The sequence below is a fragment of the Hypomesus nipponensis genome, chromosome 8 (genome assembly GCF_054491055.1).
Source record: "Hypomesus nipponensis isolate SF chromosome 8, ASM5449105v1, whole genome shotgun sequence".
NCBI lineage: Eukaryota > Metazoa > Chordata > Actinopteri > Osmeriformes > Osmeridae > Hypomesus > Hypomesus nipponensis.
The window spans coordinates 12,147,501-12,160,670 of NC_140368.1; the positions used below are offsets into that span (position 1 = coordinate 12,147,501).

The 13,170-nt window shown below is 48.5% G+C and overlaps 1 protein-coding gene across 1 annotated transcript in view; it reads right to left on the reverse strand.

The window, feature by feature from the left end:
* LOC146275206 (contactin-associated protein-like 2) overlaps nucleotides 1-13,170 on the reverse strand; it is a 165,466-nt gene that overhangs the window by 41,262 nt on the left and 111,034 nt on the right. The window contains exons 11-15 of the mRNA XM_084702688.1: nucleotides 11,103-11,265; nucleotides 8,551-8,657; nucleotides 5,410-5,529; nucleotides 4,322-4,437; nucleotides 4,073-4,157 (exon numbers count right to left, since the gene is read on the reverse strand). Coding sequence (XP_084558814.1) covers nucleotides 4,073-4,157; nucleotides 4,322-4,437; nucleotides 5,410-5,529; nucleotides 8,551-8,657; nucleotides 11,103-11,265 — 591 coding nt within the window. The remainder of the gene's footprint in view (nucleotides 1-4,072; nucleotides 4,158-4,321; nucleotides 4,438-5,409; nucleotides 5,530-8,550; nucleotides 8,658-11,102; nucleotides 11,266-13,170) is intronic.

Below are 13,170 nucleotides of genomic sequence, written 5' to 3' on the forward strand. Positions count from 1 at the left end.
TTATACTCTACACCCACTGGTGACAGCACCACGCACACACACACACACACAAACACACACACACACACATAACACACAGATGCACATATGCGCACACACAAACAACATACACATGCACACGCACACAAACACACAACGCACGCACACAAAGTCCTCCCAGATGTGTGTGTGAGAGAGAGAGAACTAGAGAAACGGAGAGATTGAAATGGTGTTAGACTGAATAAGTATGTAAAGCATATGGGTGAGTGTGTGTGCTTGTGTGTATGTGTATGTGTGTGTGTGTGTGTGTGTGTGAGAGAGGGGGTGGATATTATAAATAGAGCTCATGTGCATGTGTGTGTGTGTGTGTGTGTATATGTTCACTGTGTCTGGCTGGTAAATCCGTGGTAAAGAAAAGCTTATGCGAGGCTGATTTGTGGTACTGTGTACTCATCCCCCTCAACCTTGGAGAGGATGAAGACAGGAAGGAGCTTCAGCGCTAGCTCATTAGGATGACACTCAGCTCGTCCTGGCCGTGTGTGTGTGTGTGTGTGTGCATGCTCATCCCGGATGATGACAGGAGCCCTAACGAGTTCTACTCATGTTTATCTGTTTTATTCTCTTCACTCTCTGCCAGCATGTACCATATGGTGCATCATTTGTGTACTGTATGTGTGTTTGTGTGTGTCAGGTGTGTGTCGGTTTTTGGGTGTGCGTGTGTGTGTGTGTACGGGTCTGTCGTAAAATCCTATTAAGGGAGATGTATGCCGGTATGAAATGCTTTTCAAGGTTTACTGGATCATTATCACCAACACACTATCTCTCCTCGTCAGAGAGAGAAATAACGCGTCCAATTCATCTCGTCCTCCTCCTCCCCCCCCCCCGCCCTTCCCCCTCCCTCCCCCCTCCCTCCCCTTCTCAATCAGGCTCTCTCCCTTCTTCCATCCCTTTACATCTCCCTCTCTCACTCCTCTCGTGCACATTCCTCCACTTTTAATTCTGTCACTCACACTCTACCCCCCCGCCCCTCTCTCTCTCTCTCTCTCTCTCTCTCTCTCTCTCTCTCTCTCTCTCTCTCTCTCTCTCTCTCTCTCTCTCTCTCTCTCTCTCTCTCTCTCTCTCTCTCTCTCTCTCTCTCTCTCTCTCTCTCTCTCTCTCTCTCTCTCTCTCTCTCTCTCTCTCTCTCTCTCTCTCTCTCTCTCTCTCTCTCTCTCTCTCTCTCTCTCTCTCTCTCTCTCTCTCTCTCTCTCTCTCTCTCTCTCTCTCTCTCTCTCTCTCTCTCTCTCTCTCTCTCTCTCTCTCTCTTTCTCTCTCTCTCTCTCGGACACACACGTCTGTTTCAGTTATGCCGAATGTGAACATTCAATATCAGAATATTCAACACGTGCGTCTGTGTGTAGTTGTGTGCAGGTGCGCGTGTGTATGTGCCTGTGCCAATGCATGTTCCAGAAATAAGCTGACATTATACACAACGTCCGCATCTCATCGACGTACTAGGCCTGTATGTCTGTGTGTGTTTCTCTGTGTGTGTGTGTGTTTCTCTGTGTGTGTGTGTGTGTGCGCACGGCCTCGGGGCTGCCCTTCAGCATCCAAAGCGAGGGCGAAAGAACAGATAAGGTAAACAAAAACGGAGGGATTAAAAACAAGAGAGGCGGAGGATGGTGGGACCTAGAAGGAAGAGAGAGAACGCAGCGGAGGAGGAAGTGAAGGAGGCCGGCCTCAAATCACAAACATCAAACACCGGCGGGAGTAGGAGTGTATCGAGAGTGTGTGTGTGCGCGTCTGTGTGCATGTGTGTCCCGTTGTGTTGTTGTGTGTGTGTGTGCCCCCAAGCATCGGGTGAGTGGAGCCAGTGGACCCCAGCACGGCCAGCCCAAACCCTGGCAGTGCCACTGGGCACAAAGCAGCAGCTGGTGTTAGCCTCAACCATCTGGAACACACTGGCCAGGACACACGCACACGCACACAGGTACACCCAGACATACACACACACACACACAAACAGCCAACGTAAGGCCACGCTCGCACACACAGCGAGTGTCGTCTCAGAGTCATAGAGAAGCGGCTGTGGAGGCTGCGGTCAGCAGTATGAGGGAGGGAGACGGTCTGTAATGTTAACTGGTGGATTCTCTGACAGGACTGGCCATGGGAGAGGCTCTGATGGGTGACAGGATGCAGAGACAGAAAGGAGGAAAGGAAAGACAGGAAGAGATAGGAAACACAAGAAAGACAACTAATGTCTGCACAGTATTGCAGAGAGAGAGAGAGAGAGAGAGAGAGAGAGAGAGAGAGAGAGAGAGAGAGAGAGAGAGGTTTATAGACAACAAAAAAAACAGAGAATGCGTGTGTGCGTGTGTGTATGTATGTTTGTATGTATGTATTTATGTGTGTGTGTGTGTGTGTGTGTAGAAGCAGTACCTGTCTCCAGGACCAGTGTGTCCGAGTGACGAGCTGAACCCTAATGATCTGAGATGGTGTCTAATTCCCTAGCAACAACTCTGCTATCTACTCTAATAGTTCCAGAGTGGCAATGTAATGTGTGTGCAGTCTCTGTTGTTTGTGCACTTTGTGTCGTGTGTGTTTAATCCATGATGTGTGTGTGTCTGTACTCACTGTTGTGTGTGAGTGTGTGTGTGGTAAATGGTGTGTGTGTGTGTGCATGTGTGTGGGAGAGTGACAGATTTAGTCCTAGCAATGTTTACTTTGTGGTGTGTTTCCCAAGCTGATTGTTGTGAGTGAACGTGTGCATTTGTGTGAGGGTGTGTGTGTGTGTAAGTGTGTAAGTGTGTGCGTGTGAAAGAGTGTGGAGCAGGAGGGGAAGAGGACGTGGGTAGAAGGAATGTAAGAGGCGATGGAAGAAGGAGGGTCATACAATTAGGACAGTCTCTGTCTAAGTTCTCAATTACAGAACTTAATGCACCCTGAATACAATTCCCATTTAACGCTTCGTTAAGTCACAAAATGCCAGACCTGCTGGTAATAGACCAACGTGTGTGTCTGTGTGTGAGTGTGTGTTTGTGAGTGGAAGCAAATGTGTGTGTGTGCGTGCGTGCGTGTGAAAGTGTGGTAGAGAGAGAGAGAGAGAGAGAGAGAGAGAGAGAGAGCGATAGAGAGAGAGAGAGAGAGAGAGAGAGAGAGAGAGAGACAGAGAGAGAGAGAGAGAGAGAGAGAAGAGAGAGTGTGTGTGTGTGTGTGTGTGTGTGTGTGTGTGTGTGTGTGTGTGTGTGTGTAATTTAATGGTGCTATTTGATGAAATCTGACACCTAATTCATGAAGCATATTTTGGGTAAATGATTTCCCTCACCCTGCTCCCTGCATCATCCTGCACTGGTAATTGGATTTTCCTAACTTCCAAGTTAGCATATTAAGAAAAACCTGTTTAATGGTGTTTGTGTGTGTAGGTGTGTACATGTGTGTGTGTGTTAGTATGTTTACAAGTTTCAGAGCCAGAATAAGCCTGGCAGTTTTTGGGTGGGCGTAAAGCCTTGAGAACTAATTGTGAAAACGAGACAGCCATATCAGAAGACGTGTGTCCATGTGCATGTGCGTGTGCGTGTGTGTGTGTGTGTGTGTGTAGATGTGTCTGTATGATGTCATATCCCTGTCTTTTAGAGGTTAATTGCTATGTCGTGGTCTGTTGCACGAAAACACAACAATGGAACATATGCTCCATCAATCCACAACACCTCCTCCCAAACAAACAGACAACCAAACACACACACACACACACACACCAAAGAAAGGAATCCAACACATGCAGCACATACACACGTGAGCACTCCTGCACAAACACACACAGACACACACATCTTTCCTCCACTCGCTGTCAGAGGCTGGTCGGTCTCAGTCCCTCTCATTAGCTGCCGAGTGACAGTGAGGAGAGGTGACAGTGACAGCTACTTTGGTACTCACCATCTGACACACACACACACACATGCACACAGAGTCTACATTTATCCAGGCAATATTACTGTTGAGAACATTTGAACAAACATAACTGGAAGTCCAATATCAAGGCAAACGGAAGAAAAAAAAAAGTACAAACAGACACACACTAACACAGACCCACTTACACACACACACGTGTTGTTACCTGGAGTGTTGAGCAGTCTGGACATGCGACAGGCATAGGAGACGTGCTGTTGGCAGTGTTCTGCACTGGTGGTCACAGCTGTGACCTGGGGGGACACCAACTCTTCAAACACACACACTCACAGATAAAAGAAGGATGTGTGTGTGGGTGTGGATTGAGAAGGTTTGAGTGTGTGTGTGTGTATGTCTGTGTATGTGTGGGAGGTGTGTATGTGTGTTGTGAGTGTGTGTGTGTGTGTGTGTGTCAGACCTGCTCCATAGAGGCGCTGTAGTTGAGCTGGAGGACAGTACGTCGCTCTCTGCTGGATCCTGTCACTGACGTCTGGGCTGGCATGCTGTTGGCTACTGTGGTCCACACCTTGTACTCTGTCACACACACACATATCACAGGTGTGTAAGATGTACGCATGAACCTTCAGGATGAAATGACCCATTTTGTTTGGTCGTCAGTAAGCTGTAAAACATGACACTTCCTGTGTAGTGTCTTCAGTCATACAGGATTCTCTACGGAAGGATCCACTCTTGTTATTCAAACAATGTGTGTGTGTTCATGTGTGTGTGTGTTTGTGTGTCATGGATCTGCCATTTGGGGAGTATGTGTGTCATGTTAGCCGTGAGCAGTGACATTTCATTCAGTGTCCAACCTTTGTTCTATAACTTCCATCTCAAATCAGTCATCTGTTTCATCAAAATGACAGAGATTGTGTGAGGGTGTGTGTCTATGTGTGTGTGTGGGGAGTACGCATGCATGTGTGTGTGTGTGCGATTGCGTGGGTTGGTGGGAGGATAAGTGAGGTTGCGTCATTATACCAAAACAAGACCGTTAAAAGGTGTGTGTTTGTATGACTTGGCATGGGTGTGTGTGTGTGTGTTGGTATGTGTGAGTTGGTGTGTATGTGTTTCAGAATAAATGTCATGGGGATAAGCGGCGTTGCCTTGGAAACTAACAGGTTAAGACCATCACAGAGGTTAAGGACACCAACTCCTCTTTCTCTTCATTGTCTCTCTCTTTTTCTCTGTTTCACTGTCTCTCTCTCTCTCTCTCTCTCTCTCTCTCTCTCTCTCTCTCTCTCTCTCTCTCTCTCTCTCTCTCTCTGACCCTTGATCTCTCCCTCTCTTTTTCTCTCTCCCCCAATCTGTCTACAGTACATATCTCTCCTCTCTCTTTCTATCTGTGTCTATATCTCTCTTCCTTTCTCTTTCCTTCTCTCTAAAATTCAGTTGTCAGTCCATTGACACATACACACAAACACACCCTTCCTCTCTCTCTCTCTCACACACACACACACACACACACACATGCTCAAACACCATCCTCCACCCACCCACCACACTCACCTGTCATGTTGCAGTTGACTTTGAAGGGGCTTAGAGGACCACTTCCATCTGGGTCTATCCAGTAGGAGTCTGAGGACCTGCCCTGGTGCTTGTAGGCCTCACACGATGGCTCATAGATGGCTGCAGGGAGATAAGGAGAGGGGTGTTGGTGCAGATCAGAGTGGAGCCCAATTCAGTACCACGGACAGGGACAGCTGCTGTGTTGCTGATGGGCCTGCTGTATGACCACGCTTCAACACCATGGACAGGGACATCTGCTGTGTGGCTGACCATGGGCCTGCTGTATGACCAGGCTTCAGCACCATGGACAGGGATATCTGCTGTGTGGCTGACCATGGGCCTGCTGTATGACCAAGCTTCAGCACCATGGACAGGGACAGCTGCTGTGTGGCTGACCATGGGCCTGCTGTATGACCAAGCTTCAGCACCATGGACAGGGACAGCTGCTGTGTTGCTGATGGGTCTGCCTGGTGAAGGATGACATGGTAGAAGTAGCAGGTATATAAGATATAGAATCATTATTATACCTAGCAGGGACGTTAGATAAATAACAGCAGGTATATATAAGATGTAGCATGTATATGGTATGCAGGTACATTAGATCTAGTAGGTATGTATTTAAGATACAGCATGTATATACAATATAGCAGGTATATGAGATGTATAGCATGTATACAGCAGGTATATTTGCAGGTTTGCAGAATCCACGTCTGCTAAACACCTCCGCAACATTCCGACACCAGCCTATAAACGAACCACCTTCAAAATGAAGATTAGGATGTGTGTGTGTGTCTGCAATGTATGTGTGTGTTAGTGTGTGTGTGTGTGAGAGAGAGAGAGAGAGAGATGAATATGTGAGTGCATGGTAAGGGTATGTGTGTGCGTGTGAGATGTGTGCACGTAAGAGAGATGAATGCGTTTGTGTGCGTGTGGTAAGGTAATGTGTGTGTGTGTTTTCGGTAATGGTATGTGTGTGCTAAGGGTGTACATGTCTGCATTTATGTGCCGTCTCTTATCCTCTTTCTCATAATAATGAAACTTAACAGATTTTGCTGCAGGCATTGTCTGAACCCTGACTGGTGAAGGACGACTCAGTATTTGTGTGAAAGAGAGTGAATGTGTATATTTGTGTGTGTGTGTGTGTGTGTGTGTTTGAGAAAGGGGATGTGTGTGAGAGACAGAAAAAGTCTCTGTGTGTGTGTGTGTGTGTGTGTGTGTGTGTGTAACAAAGAGAGCCTGCATATGAGTGTGTATGTGTGCACGTGTGAGTGTGCGCGTGCTAACGTTAGTGTGTGCGTGTGTATATGTCTGCGTGTGTGCATGCGTGTGTTTTTGTCCCTCCAAGTCTGGGCGCACTGTGCTTCTTGAAGGACAACATATTAATTATACTGCCGAGTGTTGGAGTAGATGGACGACATCAGTAATGCGTTGCAACCAGTGAATGGCAGCTTGTCGTCGTTGTGGTTCTTTGTGGAGAGCACACTGTATGCTCCTCAGCACAAAGTACCCAACTCTACATGGCAGATCATTATCACACAGTGGCGCTGGAGAAAAACAGGGATTCCAACTCGGGAGGAGGAAGGGAGAGAGGGAGGGAGGGATAGAGAGAGAGAGAGTGGGGGAGGGAGGGATAGATAGATAGAGAGAGAGCGGGAGGTAGGTAGGTAGGTAGGTAGGTAGGTAGGTAGGTAGGTTGGTTGGTAGGTAGGTAGGGAGGGAGGGAGGGAGGGAGGGAGGGAGGGAGGGAGGGAGGGAGGGAGGGAGGGAGGGAGGGAGGGAGGGAGGGAGGGAGGGAGGGGGAAGGGAGTGAGGAAGGGAGAGGGAGGGATAGAGGGAGAGACGAGAATGGGGGGAGGGAAAAGGGAGAGAGGGAAGTTGGAGGGATGGAGGAAGGGAGGAGGGAAGGATAGAGGAAGGAAGTGGGGAGGGAGGTGGGTGGGGAGAAGGAAGTGAGGGAGGGAAGGAGTTCGAGTGAAGCCTATTGGGTTGACATTCTCTCTCTCTCTCTCTCTCTCTCTCTCTCAATGTTTCAATGTCTCTTAAAGTTTCTATTCACTACGCTGTCTTTATCTCTCCTCCACCCCTGTGCTCTGCTCTTGTTCAGAGAGAGGACAGTTCACCTGGGTAAATGCTGACTGTCTAGAGCTGCTCTCACGCCACCAAAGAGAACGCGGACAGACATTCCCCTCCACAAGATCACAAAAGACAGCAGAAACATGGAGACCCAATCGGAGTAGATCATTGGTTTAGACAAGGCATCGGCCTGCTTTCTGCTGAAAAGAAACAAACAGATGAACACAGACACCAGACACGGGCAGACGCGCCCATTCACACAAACACGCGCGCCGGTTACGCACGCTGGCCCTGGCGTAGAAAACTGCGGAGGAGAGTCTTGCGAGGAGCGTCCTACCGGGGGGCCCTCTCCTCGCCGTCCTCCCTGGAATATCACGCTCCTTCCCTGTCCCTTCATCCTCTTTCTCTCTCTCTCTCTCTCTCTCTCTCTCTCTCTCTCTCTCTCTCTCTCTCTCTCTCTCTCTCTCTCTCTCTCTCTCTCTCTCTCTCTCTCTCTCTCTCTCTCTCTCTCTCTCTCTCTCTCTCTCTCTCTCTTCATCTCTTTCTGATCTCTGCTGGCTTAGGGCTACACAGAGAAATGAAACCCAAATCTGACTGAGTGTTTGAGCGTGGGAGTAGTGTGTGTGTGTGTGTGTGTGTGTGTGTGTGTGCAGGAAAAGGACTGCTGAGACACATTAGCTCCATCTCATCGTCTCTGCAGGCAGTTCCTCTCTCTCTCTCTCTCTCTCTCTCTCTCTCTCTCTCTCTCCCTCTCTCTCTCTCTCTCTCTCTCTCTCTCTCTCTCTCTCTCTCTCTCTGTCTCTCTCTCTCTCTCTCTCTCTCTCTCTCTCTCTCTCTCTCTCTGTCTCTCTCTCTCTCTCTCTGTCTCTCTCTGTCTTTCTTCCTATCACTCCATCGATGGATTTCCTTGCGAGAACACAAAAGGAGCAGATACAGATTCTTTGAACAAACACACCACCCACCCAAACATACTGATGCACACACACGCACACACGCACACACACACACACACACACACACACACACACACACACACACACTGGCAAAACCACAAACACACACACTTACAAGTGTGGCAGGTGGCCCCAGTGTATCCGGTGCCATCGCAGGTACAGCTGAAGTTGTCCCAGGTCTGCCTGCACCTGCCTCCATGTTCACAGTGGTTAGGCATACACCTGGAGACACGGAGGGAGGGTAAGCAACAGGGTAGGAGAGAGGGCCAAAGGGTGGGAGAGAGAGAGAGAAATAGAAAATCAATTGTCAACAGTGCAGGAGAGAGCTGAAAGGCCCCAGGTGATATGTAGACTCATTCAGTCTACCAGGGCCTGAAGGCTCCATGCAGCCATTTCTTCCAATAAACCTCTTCCTTCCTGTACACCAGCTGCTGGCTTCCTGTACGCCAGCTACATCTTGTACACTTGCTACTTCCTGTATCCCTGCTGCTTTCTGTACACCAGCTACTTCCTGTCCACCGGCTCCTTCCTGTACACCAGGCTGTTAGACAGGCTATATCTCTTCCAGAATATTCACCATCCTCTACATTAGCATCATCATGACTCTAATGTCGTCCCTGGCTGCCAGGGTCAGCCATGTTTTGACGACCAGGTGTGTGCCTCTCTCTGATGTGTTTACTGCGTAAACAATACAAGACAACCTTGATGCTACTGCCTGTGGCGCACGGCCAGCAACTGTGTGTGTGTGTGCGCACGTGTGTGTGAAGACACTCTGAAGGGAAACAAGAGGCCGAGGAGGAGGTGAGATATGGAGAGCCAAAAAAAAAACACGACTGCACAACAAATCACATCGCAAAGAACAATAGCTCGAGTGAGAGAGACTGGGAGAGAGGGGAAGAGACAAAGAGAGAAAAGCCGAGAGAGAGACAAGGAGAGAGAGTGAGAGAGAGAGAGAGAGAGAGAGAGAGAGAGAGAGAGAGAGAGAGAGAGAGAGAGAGAGAGAGAGAGAGAGAGAGAGAGAGAGAGAGAGAGAGAGAGAGAGAGTGAGAGAGAGAGAGAGAGAGAGAGAGAGAGAGAGAGAGAGAGAGAGAGAGAGAGAGAGAGAGAGAGAGAGAGAGAGAGAGAGAGAGAGGAAGAAAGGGAGGGAGCAACAGAGAGGCTGCCGCTGTGATGTCACGCTCCTCGGGGGTCGAGCTGCTATTGTGTGAACACAGCAATGATCTAAAATAGGACAAAGAACATTGGAAAGCCTATGCGTCTGTCCTGTTTGTGTGCATGCATCTCATCTTCACCGGTGTTCATACCAGACAACATGGGACAAGTCATCAAAACTGTAATAACCTCTGGAGCGTATTCAGCCAGTTCAAATGAGACTATTTTGATTCCAGAAGACATTTCTACACCTCTGCAGCTGTTCTACCCTGACTGCTAGCAACAGACTTCACGTGTGAGCGTGCGGCGAGACGCACGCCGGGCTTGTGCGACATGACTTGTGTGTTTTAACAATGTGTTGTAGCGGAGGAAGATGTGTGCTTACCCAGGTTTGTCTGTGTGTTGCTTCATAACATAGTCAGAACCCAGACGCTACTCCACAGGGAGGACAGGACAATGTCATGGGTTCTAGTGGCTGAAACATGGGTTCTAGTGGCATGGGTTCTAGTGGCATGGGTTCTAGTTGACCGCATGTTGGGCTCCAGCGGGTTGAATGTCAAGTTTGAGTCGAATGTTCGGTTCTTGTGTGTTGAATGTCAAGTTTTAGTTGACAGCATGCAGGGTGCCAATGTGTTGAATGTCAAGTTCTAGTTGACAGCATGCAGGGTGCCAATGTGTTGAATGTCAAGTTCTAGTTGACAGCATGCAGGGTGCCAATGTGTTGAATGTCAAGTTCTAGTTGACAGCATGCAGGGTGCCAATGTGTTGAATGTCAAGTTCTAGTTGACAGCATGCAGGGTGCCAATGTGTTGAATGTCAAGTTTTAGTTGACAGCATGCAGGGTGCCAATGTGTTGAATGTCAAGTTTTAGTTGACAGCATGCAGGGTGCCAATGTGTTGAATGTCAAGTTCTAGTCGACAGGATGTTGCTGAACATGACAGGGATGCTCTTCGATGCTCCACTACAGGAACTTGGAACTCATGTTCCTTTGAGCTGTTCCAATAGCCTGCCAAGAATGATTCGGTGAAACGTGACTTGGCTTTTTAGAAGCTCTGTGCGTGTGTGTGTGTGTGTGTGTGTTTGTGCATGTGTGTGTGTGTGTGTAAAATAAATGTAATTAGCATCATGCAGCGATGTTGAGGCCTGACATTCAGTTACTAATTATGGTCTCATGCACACACACACACACACACTGGAATCAATCCAGGGACAACTGAATAACGTTCCACATTCCATGGAGAACCTTATTAAGGATACACATTCCAGTAATAATAGTAAATGAAAAATTGATTTTATTCACATTATAATTGTGATATTTTGTCTCCTGGTGTGTGTGTGTGTGTTTGTGTGCCTGTATGAGTAGGTGTATGTGTGTGCATTAATGTGGGTGTGTTGAGGTGTCTGTGTGTAATTGTATAATTGTGTCTGTTTGTATGTAGGTGCATGTGCATATGTGTGTGTGTGTGTTTGAGAGTGTAGTTGTGTGTGTACATTTCAACATCTGTGTGTCTCACCTGTCTATAATGGCACACATATCCAGGCTGACATTCTCAAAAGCCCCCAAAATGCCTTTCTCCAACGAATGCAGATCGGCAGGCTGGTCATCCAATAGGATCGCTTGCATGCAGCCCTGGAAAGAGCGCTGAGTGGGCGGAGTTAGGGTAGGCAGGAAGTAGCCTAGAAAGGGAAACGACAAAGAGAAATAGAGAGGAATGAAGGTCGGAAGAGATGAAGGAAAGGAGGAGGCAAGAAATAAAGAGAGGGCGGAAGAAGGAAAGTGAGAGAGAGAGGGAAGAAAGACATATAGAGGGGCCCACCGACATCAACAAATAAAACACATGAGTGAACCCCAAGTGACTTCACAGAAGCCATCGACAACAGCAGCGACAAGAAGTATGTAATTATCCTTGATAAGGGACCAGCCCCAGGGCTGTGCTGGTCTTCAGGTTGGGTCATCAGCACTGTTCTGTACCTGGGAGATGACATCAGGTCCTTTACAGCACAGCCACAACCCCCATTAGTCTTGATGGCCGCAGTAAACCTAATAGAGACAGAGAAACCAATGGGCCATCCAAAGATGGGACCAGGGCCTTGGCTGCTACAGAGACGAGCTAGGGCGAAGTGTGTGTGCGCGTGTGTGTTTGTTAGTACTAGAGCCATTATAAGATGGGGGACAGGGTTGGTGTATGTGTGAAATTACGAGGGTAAAGGGACAAGGGTAAGGCTATGTGTGTGTGTGTTTGTGTGTGTGTGTGTGACACTATTAGGTGCAGGGATAAGGAGAAGGAACGCATCCAGGGCATAAACACTTAGGGACCCCATAAAACACTGGGACTCAATGACTTCTCCATCATCAGTGTTCTAGACAACAGGGTGGACATCAATCCCAAGGACGGGCCATCACACTGCTATTAGAGAGCCAGGCCTTCAAGGTGTGTGTGTGTGTGTGTGTGTGCATCTGGGAACTCTTGGGGTCATTTATGACTTTTATGAACAAATAACTAGTGCTGTGTTTTCTACCCCAGAAAATGTGTGTGGGTGTGTTTGTGAGAGAGTGTGTGTGTACTGTGTGAATGTGTAGGCATGTGTTTATGAGAGTGTGTGTGTGTGTGTGTGTGTATGTGTGTGTGTGAGTGTACTGTCTGTGAGTGTCTGTGTATGTTCCTCAATTCCCTCAGCTCTTCTTTAGTTTCTCATATTTTACAAAAAAGAAAATCCTCCAGCCATCCCTGCCATCTGTCTCACCTCCTCCCACACCTGTCTACTGTCTAACCACCAGGGAGAGAGGATAGAGGGCTGGAGAGAGAAGGAGAGACAGAGGGAGGAAAGGAGAGAGGGAACGAAAGAGACCGGGCAGGGAGGGAGGTAGGGAAGGTGGGTGGGTGGGAAGGAAGGAAGGAAAGAGTGAGGGAGGAAAGGAGGGACGGACGGAAGGACAAAGGAAAGGACGGAGGTGGAGAGGGAGCGGAGAGACAGCGACAGAGGTAGGGATCCTTCCGAAAGAACAAGGTTTAGAAACACAATCTCCTGAGGAAAGGAGGAGAGTGGAGAGGGGTAGGAGGAAGGGATGTGGTACAGGAGGGAGGGAGGGACCTGGGGAAGGCAGCATGGAGCTCTTAAACACTGGAGTGTTATCACATCTGTCGTGCGCCTCCTTCTTCCTCCCTGTAGTGGCAGACCATCACCTGAAAGGACCCACATAAGCCTGGTAACTATGAACCAATAAGGACTTTTACAACCCACCCAGACAGTCCCAATTACAGCCTCAGGCCACACCCAAATCATCCGCATCCTTCAACCCACTGGATGTACAACAGATCATGGCCACACCCACTTTTTCTCAGTGGCCTCTAATTGGTTCAGACACAGTTCCTCCATAACCAAACCAACATCTGCCTTCCTCACTCTGTATTACCATGGGACCACATCTCCCAGAATCCCCTGGGGGGGCAGTCTAGCCAAGCATAACTGTATTGTTACCAAGTCTCAGAGCTGCTTCAGCTTAACAGTCCCCAACCAGCAGCTTAGTGGAGTGCATATCCTCAGCAGAGTATGTCTGGTGGAGCTGGTCTTACTGCTGTG